Consider the following 11,204-nt stretch of genomic DNA (forward strand, 5'->3'; position numbering starts at 1 on the left):
AGTACTTGCAGTTTAAATAATGCTAAGGCTTCCTGCAATTTGTGTTACTGATCCTTTACAAGAATTTGCTCACTTCCTGCTACAACTCGCCCTTTGGTTGCCTAAAATTATGTGTCCCACATATTATCTGTCCCAGTAACATCCTCCCATTGAGCTCTTATTAATCAGTTCACCTAAAATCTTGCCCCTATATTTGTTAAAAATGTATAAATGTTTATATATAGTTTATTGTGAATGATTGAATGTTGTATTGTGTACAGTCCTCTTCAAAGAAAAACGCTTCTTTACTCCACCTGAGTCAGTCAGACTTTACCTCTGCGATTTATAAATAACAGATACTGTAACACTTGATAAGATACACAGGGAAATTTATTTTTGCCTTATTTTATTCACATCACCCTGAATGACAGTGGAGAGGTTTCGAGTGGCGGGATGTATTCAAACAAAAACCGGAGGATTCACACTGATCGAACACCTTCTCCTCACACAATGAGTATTTGTGTATATTTATTGAAGCGACTTACGATATGCAACGATGTTTACAATTCACATCCTCGATGTGAAGGCAGCACTGTGAATATTTCATCGACTTCTGATTCTGTATTTGAAGTCTGTTATGAATTTTGTGCCCGTTTTTTTGTTTGTTTTGGGGGTTTTTTTTTACCGAACAGAAGACGCTTTTGTACATCACCTGACAAACAGAGATCTAAAGAATATCTTTGTAGCTATAGTTTGGGATTTGTACTATATTTACTTTCCTAACCCAGATGAAAATGCATTTCTGACGATGGCTTTGGAAGCTCTGTATAAACTGGAAATTTTTATATCTTACCACCTGGCTGTTTTTTGTCATTTTTATATGTTTGTAATGAATAAATTGTTTTATTCAGAATGCATCAGACTGAAAGAGTGTTGACTGATTTTCTTTTCTAAACACTTAACACCTATCACTGTTAACACAATAGTCCCTCTCGTTAAAGCTTGGGTAACCCTCTAAAATAAGGCTTCTAAAGAGTCTAATTCCCCTGTAATTAAATGGAATTTCTTTATTATTATTATTATTATTATTATTATGTAATTATATTTATCCACAAGTAGTTGAAGGTAGGTACACTACAAGTTCTGAAAAATTAGAAATAATTATAATCTAAGTAGATTTTAGATTTATATAGCAATAACAATTTTATTGATATAGCACATTACATGTGTAAAATCAATGTGCTTAATAAGACAACAGCATTAAAACCCTGTGTAGGTTTACAATGCCTTAAAGACAGTGAAAACAGCAAAAACAAAACAAATCAACAGGACCTATTCAGTGTAAACCCGGGTTAATAAAAAGGTTTGGAGTCTGTTTTTGAATATGTGCAGAGTTGTAGATCAGCAGGAAGTTGTTGTAAAAAACAGACTACAATAACGGAAAACACCTTCAGCAAAGAGAAAATGATTATATTGTAAGTGAATTTAAATAGTGCACAAGTGATCTAAAAGGTGTATCTAAAATTTTGGATATTTGACAGGAAAAGAGGCACAAGTTGTATTGTAAGTCATTTTAAGTACTGTGTACAAGTTTTTGGCAATTTTGCAGAAAAACTATATTTCCTCATCTATATTATAAGTACACTAGTAAAATAAGTACACAAGTAAAATAAATTCATATTCTGTTTAAATGCGGAGGAATTACACCTTTAGTCATGGGCCATGTTATAAAGTGTTACCAACGCTTGTTTATAGCAAACCTGTAGGTATGAGGCTGCCATTGCTTTCAAAATGACACAAAGTCAAGTCAGCTTTATCTTTCATATTAAAAGTATTTCAGAGGCTCTGTTAGATTCTACGTACTTGCAGCTTGCAGAACCATCTTAAGCAGCAATGGCATGAAGTAATTGTTTTCTGCATGACTTTGTGGAGGTCTTACAGAAAGTGCCCAGGTCCTGTGGCCAAATCATTATCGCTTCCCCACCGTGCCTGACAGATGGTGTGAGGTGTTTGTGCTGATGTTTGTTTTTTTCTTTAACAAACATGGCCAGGCATCTCCACTACTTGTTCAGTCTTTTTCTAATTATACTGTTATAAGCTTTAACATTAACGACTGACTAAGATCAGCTAACTGAGGTCTCTAGAGTCTGATGTAGCTGTTGGGTTTTTCCCAGTTTTTCTCAGCATTGCGTGGTCTGACCTTGGGGTGAATTTGCTGGGATGTCACTCCTGGGAACACTGTGGGATTATTTTAACACACACCCGAATACTCCAAAACCAGCAAACTGACAAAATGTCTGCATTTACAGAGAAGCTCACACTTGCTGATCAGTTAACTAAGTGCTTTGATTGACAGACACTAACTGCCACTTACCTTTGTTCCCAGTTTTTCCCAAGATTACTTTTCTTTACATGACTAACTATTGTGAGTGCAGGCAGTGTTCTGCAGAAAGCTGAATCACAGTTTGATTTAAGGACTTAAAATGTCGGGGTATTTGTGCAATATTAGACTTTGCCTACACTTTTTGGGATCAAAACCATTAAATATTTTCTCCATGTGATGTTTATCTGTTAAGTTGGTGGAAGTAGCTGTGATGGTGCTTTCTCATGCTCACAAATCAGCAGTTAAGAGCACAAATGTACCAAAAGAGGACACTTGCTATTAAAACTCTGACTTGTTATTTTGAGGAAGCGCAGTGGATTTCTCAGTCGCTGTCTTTAACCCCATCCTTAGCTCTCATATTGACCAAACAAGATTACACAACACACAGCATTTGCGTTTTACTAAACTATTTTTTTATTGTTTCAGGTAAGAATTCATCACAGTACACAGGTGTATATTTTGCAGTAGCACTATTTCTTCTCCAGATGTCACCTCACTTGGTTGACATACGCATGACATGCTTGACCATATTTCCAATACCATCAAATATATAGTGATAGTGATAATCAGTCTCCCACATGAAGGATGGAGTGCTAACCACTTTGTTCTTCTCATCCACATAGGCTTCGTAAAGGAAAGGGTTAAGGTCAAATCAGAGGTTATTTCAGGATAATGACAAAGAGAATATTTTTCACTGATATTAATACTGAACAGAAACCTTGGAAAGGATATATATGGCTCACGGACGTTGTGGCGAGCACCCATGCCCTTCACAGCCTGCACCATGTTTGTGTTTGGCCAGTTTCCCCAGCGGGTGTTGTCGTCTCGCTCGTAACCCATGGTTACCTCAATGCTCGGCAGCACACGGCAGGCCAGCACAGGAGCCATGCTGGCGAGTCTGAAACAGGAGCAGGAGAGGACAGTTGTCTGAGGTCGGAGACTTACCGGTGTAAGCCAGACAGGTGGGACTGAGTCCTGAGAAAAGAAAGTCTCTCCCAGAGCAGCACTGATTTGGTGTGACACCACAAAACTGGTGGCTAGATTAGGATTAATATGATCATTTAACAGCAAATTAAATCCCCCCAAAAACGAAGTTTTAATTTGGAAAAAGGGAATAGAAGCTCAGTGGACGTTTGCCATCACTTAATCTGCAATTTATACCCATACTCTTAATCGATGACAAGCAGTAGTACCTTGTGATACTACAAATGTTGACATCCATCCGATGCCAGGAAAATACAAGGCCAGCATTGCAGACAGCAGTACTGATACTGAGAACTTATAAAGACAGCTTATGTTTGGGAGAGCAGTGTGTCATGATTTATGAGATAAAACATCATCAGTTTGCAAATTCTAAACACAGTCGCAGTCATTTTTACTTTCTACCATTATTAGTCAAGACAAAAAAACTCATGTATTTTGAAACTGGGTTTGTTTCAGAGCTGGGATGTAAATGTGCCTGTCTCTGAAACACTTCGGATCAGCTTCAGTTGTTTAAATGTGCTAAAGGCTATAAATAAAATAACCATGACAACCAAAAGTTTTTTATTTTGTGTAGATTTTTTTATAAACCTTTCTTTAATTTAATATATGTTTTCATTAATAATGCATCAATCCAATTCATTGGGCTACATACTAAACTTAGAGGGCAGAAATAAAGTATCGTTCCTATTACCAGACTCAATCTGATTCCAATACCAGCATTGGTATCAATACTATCGATACTTCGATTGATCCACCCACCTCTAACAGACAGGATACGTCATTCTCTATTCTACCCACATTTTTAAATACTGTTAACAAAGCTAAATACAGACATGCATGAAGCACTGTTCAGTTATTTCTCAGGAGAAATGAGAGCAGTTTCTAATGCACTGCGCAGGTATTTGAGTTTTAAGAGTGCTGCCTGCGAGCCGACATTTCCTCGCCCCTCTTTGCACCTTTTGATCTGCCTGTCAGACATCGTGGCACTGAAAAGCTAAGGTGTTTTTTTTTTCTGCATGAAGCTGCAGCTGGAGGGTTTGTGCCATGGATGGAGATGCGCATTGCAGAGTACTCATTATGCCCCCCAGGCACTAAATTCTCGGTTTAAGAAAGGTGGCGTGATTCTAAATATAGGTTTGCTTGTTTTGTTGGCAGATCGTTTTCAGATTTAAAGACTCAATTACAGCTCTGACAAAACAGAACAATGGAGGGGGTGTTATATGGAGGCAGCAGGGCTCCCGTCTGCAATAGAAACATGTCATCACTTTGACAGTGATACTCACTCCCAAATTACACAGCTTGCAAAACATTTGAAGGCCTTTGCTCTTGATGGTAGAATGGCTACAAATGATGGCTGTTTTAGTCTTTAAATAATCTGTAATGGCTCCGACTCCTCTGTACGCATTAATGGCAGTAGGAAAGGATTAGTCCTCTTTGGGTTGCGGTCAAGAGCACTTTTTAACCCTACTCAGCCTCCAACTCCACTCTTTAATTCCTGTAATCCCGCATCTCCTTTGACCTTTGACCAGGCCTTCTGCACCCTGTTCCCTGTCTGCGCAGCCACTGCTCATCACCTCATCAGTGCCCTTGTGCCAATGCAGTCACCAAGGCCAAACCGGTCAGAAGCAGTCTGAACGGATGTTTTCAAAAGACAAAAAGGCATTCTGTAATCAGATTACATTACAAAAAAAAAAAATCTGGATTATCCTAATCCCAACAGAAGAGTGAATTTAGGGGGATTTTGTGAAGAAAATGTAATAAAAGTTTAAAATTGATCAAATAAACCAACAGTTGGAGAGATCATGTAGATGAGGTAAACATTAGGCTATGTATAGACGTTTTACTGCAGTAAAGTGGGATAAAAGGTTTCTCTAACCAGAAAATCAGCCCTGTCATACATCAGGACTGCCTGCAATGACACAATCATCTGAGGGGCAGCAGTCAAAAAAAGTGGAAGTACACATTCATGTAGGAAAGCCAGCTTTAAAAATCTGTTCTCTCCATAAATGAGGCTCATTATGATCTTATGATTTAAAACGTGAGTTCAGAATACCCAGAAGCACAGCCAGCACCCTGCACTGTCATAATGTATGTAGTCCCATTTAGAACAGGCGCAATCGGGATTTGGTCGTCTCATACAGTTTGAATCCGGATCAGGATGAAGTTAATCCAATGCTAATTTAAAAAATTAGCATTGGATTAAGTGAAAAAAGCACTAAAGTAAGAGGGGTTACATGAACCTGGAGATTTTCATAGATTATTGTGATCCTGATTTTTTTTTCTTTCTTTTTCCTTTTTAAAAAAAACAAACAAACTATTTTTGAACAACACTGGAGTGTCAGTACCAAGACTGTCCTGTCTGCTTTGAACTGTAGGATTTGTGTGGTCTGCCTGCCCTCATGTTCCTCGATGTCATCTTAGGACTCTGCTTGTCCTGCTGTCTGCTCTGATCAGTGAGAGCCAATAAGGAAACTTTTAGCACACGATTTGTAAATCTTCTCAATCACTTATTTAATTATATGCAGCTTTTCTTCTCGACTGGGTTTGTTATTTTAACACACTGACTATTCTCTGTAGTTTCACTGTTCCACAGTAGAAGTCAGATTTCCATGTGCAAATCTTTACTCGCAGGAAATGAAATGACTAACAAATTTTAAGGATGCGATGTGATCATTTTTACCTAATAACATCATATTAGTAACTACTAACAGAATCACACTATAAATATGAAGTCTCTCAGTCAGCAGCTCAGCATTCACTGCCTGACTGTTTTCCTTTTTACAGCCTCTCCATTGTCCCAATTCCATTATGGGGATTGTTTAAATCTTTAAATAGTTTAAAGTAATCTAACATAATCTGATTTAAAGCGTGCCAGAACTCACTGGCGGTCTTTAAAGTGGCCTCATGATTTATCAAATTCTCCATCAGTACTGCAGTAGTGAATATTGCTCGGATCATACGCACCCGATAGGCTTGCGTGAACGATGGAAATCCTTAAGCACCCTTTCCACGTCGCCGTGCAGCTTGCAGTCTTTGCCGTCCTTCATAAAAGATGATCTGAAGAGTAAAAACTAATAATTAGTGGTTCATTTTTGATGTAATACAAACTTGTGTTGTATCTAATCCTAACTCTGTTTTACACCAGCCGGTCTCAGAGTGATTTCTTCACATGTCAGCACTCCTCACAGATTCTTGATGATTCCATGGCCTCCTGGAAAGATGACGGCATCGAAGCTGTTGACGTCCAGCTTGGACAGGTCCTGCATTTGTGTCATTCCCTGTCCGTGACTGAAGCGGGCTGCCTCCATCATCATGTTCCTGCGGGGATGGACAGAATTCATCACAAAGTGCACCCACGTAACCATAGACAAAGTCAAAACGCCCACTGCGCCCATCTTCGAGGCCCACCGGTTCTCTCCAGAGGCAGGTTGCTTTCTCATGTGGTCAATCACGTGCATCTGCTGTTGATTTGGAGCAAACATCTGGAAGCGGGCGCCGTTACGGCTCAGGTGGTACATGGTGCTGAAGACGAGAGGGGTGCATTACCATCTGCCTGTGTTAATTCAGTCATGTGCATTTCCTGACCTCAGCAGGAGTGATACTCACTAAACCCCTTCATGGACATCAGTACCGTCCCACCATCCACATCCCGAGAAAACCTGAAACACATGGACTCACCAAATCACAACTACACCCACACTGGATCTGCTCCTTTCTCCCAGACTGATCTGCATCACTTACCACTGCAACGTTAGTATTTCCCCAGTTGCCGTAGTCACCCTGGTGCACAAAGCAGGCAGGCTGGCGAGAAAGAACAGCCAGCGTTTGTTTTGACAGCAAAGCCCTGGTCGCCAGCATGATTTAGCTTCAAACTCACTGTTGTAGAAGAAAAATAAAAAAGACTTCACAGTTTTACCACCGAGCCACGTAGAGACTTTTAATGGTCGTGGTGTTGATGTCAACGAGGTTGTCCGTATATATACCTGTAGAGTGGGGCTAAGTGACGTTGCCACGTAAGCTCTGTCTTCTGAGAAGAGTCGTCTCTTGTTCGCCTTGACTGACTTACTCTCCTCCTCATGAACACTCTTTCCTATTAATACCTTGTTTATTTATCTGATTAAGTCATTTGGCCACAGAGTGACACTTCAGCTTTGAAGAGCAATGTAAACATGTAGTGCTTCAACCCAAACAGTATCTTGACCTTTTAATAGTTTAACTCTTGGTGACAGATGCAGACGAGCGAACTTGCAGAACAGACGCTAAAAATGTTAGAGTAGCTAACATATACTTTGGCAGAACAGTCACAGTGTCTTTTATATAAGGCAACAATCGAAGTGATGCCTGAGTGAGCCCTTTTTTCCCTGCTTTCTATAGTTACTCCTTTGTCCCAATTCAATTACAGGGATTGTTTAAATCTTTTGCGTTTAGCTAGTTCAAAGTAATCTAAGGTAATCTGATTTATGAAGTGTGGCAGAACTTGACAGTCTGTAATTTAACCTCATGACATACGTTATTCTACACTAGCTCATTATTTAAAGACTGTTTATTGATCACATTGTGCATCCAGGAAAAGCCTTGCAGTCTTTGCCAGTAAGACTTTTTTTTCTTTTTGCAGCAAAAAGATCCTGGGTTCAAGTCCCCCGGTCGGATTGGGCTTTTCTATGGGGTTTCTCTGTTCTTGGTAGGGTGAATGGTGATTCAGAATCACTCATTTGTGTGAATGTGATTGGCTTTCTGTCTTTTTGTGTTAGCCCTACAACAGACTTGCGACACGTCTTAGACGTACCCTGCCTCTCTCTGCTAGGCTCCAGTCTCACTGCGACCCTCAAATGGATAAGTGGTTAAGAAAACGGATGGATCAAGCTTTTAAACTGCTTCATACTTCTGAACTCTTCACAGTAAAAGGCGTACCATACGCCCTCTAAAGTCCATTAGACCTTAAGACTCTTACTCTCTTTAATGCCATGTTGTGTCTACAGTCTCTAGACTACGAGACCAGAAATACCCCAGGCAGACGTGAACGTTAAAGTCACAACACTGTTAGATCAATGCAGATCCTTCAGACTGCATTTGCTGAAATCACATTAAAACAATGTTAATTCACAGATGACGAGCGAGAGGCAAAAGTATGAGGTTTCCTTTATTATGATCACTTCTTTTTTAAATGTATAAATGATCATTATTTACAAATTGAGGAAGAGAGGGGGGGTTATAGTGACAGTTTGAGGGACAAATGCAGAAAATTATGGAATCAACAGAACAATACACAACCAACAAGAATCACAACATCAGTCACAAGTCCAAGCCTCTGTCTGTGGGAGATGTTCTTGTTGAGATTGTGACTCAAAGTTTAAAGTCTTCACACAAATGAACTCATGCACTGGAAATGCATACTGAAACGGTCACATGTGGGAATCACAAAGTGCAAATAATTTTTTTTTTTCAAAAGCAAACACAAGAAATATAATGAACAACTTCTGATGCTGTGAGGTGTTTTTTAAACTAAATGTCACCCTTACTGTGAAACAATACAAACATGTTTCTCACTTTCTCTCAACTGCCACACACACACACACACACACACACACTCTCTCTTACACGCGGCGCGGCGACACACACACACACACACCATGATTCGTTTTAAAACACCAAAGACCTGGCTCCCAATTTCTGACAGTTTTTTTATGTCAAGTACAGAAGGGAACAACGAAGACTTAACTAGTGAAAAGAAGAACAAAGCAAAAACTACAAAAAGACAGCACAGACAATAAATGAGGTCCAATTTGATATCTTATATAAAATAAAGACGTTCAAAGAATCTCGTCAGTGTATTTCTGCATCTGTAAAGTGTCGGTAAAATGAAATTCACACAAATGGCAAGCACGTCAAACTAAAACCATAACGCAGACAAAGCTCCACTCACATCCGGTCAAAAGCAAAACAACTGCCGACAGCGCTCATTCAACTAAATCCTACAAAAACAATCCAGCTCTGGTTGTTCCATCAATTAATTGTCATGAGCCGTGTTGAGCACTTCCAGCAAGTTTAGTTTTCTTTACATGTATGAACCAAATCCCTAAAAGCCATTTACATGCAATTCACCAACAACTCCAGTGGTGAAAGTAAGAATTAGCTTCTACATTTCTGTCACCACTAAAGAAAGCTTTCATGCACCCAAGCACCGTCATTCAAGGAACCTGCGCACTGTCACGCTGTGTTCACTCAGTATTTTTGCAAAGATATCCATTTGATAAAGAGCGGGGCTTTGCCCATCAAGCTAAGTAGCTGTGCTGAGAGAGAAAGGTGTTAGCAAGGCGAGTCTGGTGGCATTAGGGTGTGTATGCGGGTGGCGGTTGAAATTGATTGGCAATGTCATAATCGGCAGGAAATGTTTCACTGCTGTCCTCCATCTCCGAGAGCAGCTCTAAAGCCTGCTCTTCCTCCTCAGTGGGGTAGTGACGAAGGAGATTTGCAGCTGTGGCGAGGATGGATGCTCCGCCCGCGCCCGCCACCAGGTAGAAGCTGATAGCAAAAGTGACGTATATGAGAGAGCCGTGGTACTTTTTGTGCTGCTGCTGTAGGGACAAGATCAGCTCTGAGGCCCAGTAGCAAAAACCTATGACTGTGGCACACTGCAGCACTGGTGGGAGACAGAAAGAAACGGTTACAAACCATTGAATTTACACATTGTCTGTCTTTTTCTAGACAGCATGAGGGAAAAAAAGATTATTACCTGTGAGAATATGTGCAAAAGCATATCTGCGGGTTATTTTCAGGGCAGGGTGCTTGGGACCAAACACATCCAAGAGAAAAGCAGTCAGACTGCAGAGGATTCCCAGGAAACAAAAGGCAGCGATTACTCTCAGCAGCAAGATGGTCTGCGGGTTCACGCAGTAATCTGATGGGAACAGACGGACACATCACAGAACATTACACGTGAGCTCTGGGATTAATTGCTACTGTGGGTTTTTAACGGAGCTTGTGTGTGGGCCTCACCATCCAGAAGCTTGGGGTCAATGTATCCCAGGACATCTGACACCCCCAGCTCTTGTCTCGGACAGGTTCCTCCGTGGACGCGGAGCCAAGCCGGCTCAGCCAGAGCTGTACAAAGCGCTGTAATGGACAGAGCTCCGGGAAGAGCCGACACAAGGCTCCGCTCCGGCTGCTTGGGCAACGAGGTGCCCCCTCTCCTCCTTCGGCCTCCAGGGACAGTAGAACCCGGCGGGGCATACATCCTAATCCGATTTCCTCGTCCTCTGTTGTATAGTGTTGCTTTCCCTTTATTGTCAGTGTACCTGACAGCACTGCGCTAGTAACGAGCAAGTAAGCCACAAAACCGACAACCGGTAAAGCTAATTCTGGACTGATGACAGCGGCCCGGCTCCTTTGTTCACTCAGTTTCCAAATTAAAACAGACCATAAAACTAGCTGATTAATCAAAAGCAGTGCAGGTGTCTGACTGACGGCAACACAATAGACAGATGGCGTTCAGGCCTGCTAGCTCTGTTGTTAGCCTGAAAAGCTAACTTCTCGTAAACGCAAAATGTCGTCAAGTTTTTCTTTGTTACAAAAAATAACTTTAACAGCGACCGACACGACAGTCATACGTCTATAAAGTAATATAGCTAACAACACTAATAAATTAACGATCGATTTGGTACACAAAAAACAAAGACAAAACAAAAGGAAACGTCCGCTGGCTTCCTCGAAAACACTTGACTTCCTTGTTCATACCATTCTTCTTCTTCTTCGCGGTCTCGATAGCTGTGAAAGTCAGTACTACTGGCGGCGACTCCTATGGGAGTGAAAGTCATCATACAATAACAAAATTCTCGTCTTTATTTTATTAAACTCACTC

General features: G+C 40.7%; 2 protein-coding genes across 2 annotated transcripts; both read right to left on the reverse strand.

Annotated features, from left to right (window-relative positions):
• Window positions 1-2,752: 2,752 nt before the first annotated feature.
• gatd3l (glutamine amidotransferase class 1 domain containing 3, like) lies at window positions 2,753-7,321 on the reverse strand. The gene is made up of 7 exons (XM_005729465.1): window positions 7,088-7,321; window positions 6,953-7,005; window positions 6,755-6,868; window positions 6,533-6,664; window positions 6,311-6,403; window positions 3,095-3,260; window positions 2,753-2,990 (listed from the first exon to the last, which is right to left on the reverse strand). Exons 1-7 carry the CDS (start codon window positions 7,202-7,204, stop codon window positions 2,856-2,858), a joined length of 810 nt encoding a protein of 269 aa, XP_005729522.1. The 5' UTR covers window positions 7,205-7,321; the 3' UTR covers window positions 2,753-2,855.
• Window positions 7,322-8,963: 1,642 nt separating this feature from the next.
• Window positions 8,964-11,142, reverse strand: tmem127 (transmembrane protein 127). The gene is made up of 3 exons (XM_005729466.2): window positions 10,343-11,142; window positions 10,080-10,244; window positions 8,964-9,986 (listed from the first exon to the last, which is right to left on the reverse strand). Exons 1-3 carry the CDS (start codon window positions 10,578-10,580, stop codon window positions 9,676-9,678), a joined length of 714 nt encoding a protein of 237 aa, XP_005729523.1. The 5' UTR covers window positions 10,581-11,142; the 3' UTR covers window positions 8,964-9,675.
• Between the last annotated feature and the right edge of the window lie 62 nt (window positions 11,143-11,204).

Source organism: Pundamilia nyererei, unplaced genomic scaffold (assembly GCF_000239375.1).
Source record: "Pundamilia nyererei isolate P.nyererei 1_Seehausen unplaced genomic scaffold, PunNye1.0 scaffold00033, whole genome shotgun sequence".
In the NCBI taxonomy this organism is placed as follows: Eukaryota; Metazoa; Chordata; class Actinopteri; order Cichliformes; family Cichlidae; genus Pundamilia; species Pundamilia nyererei.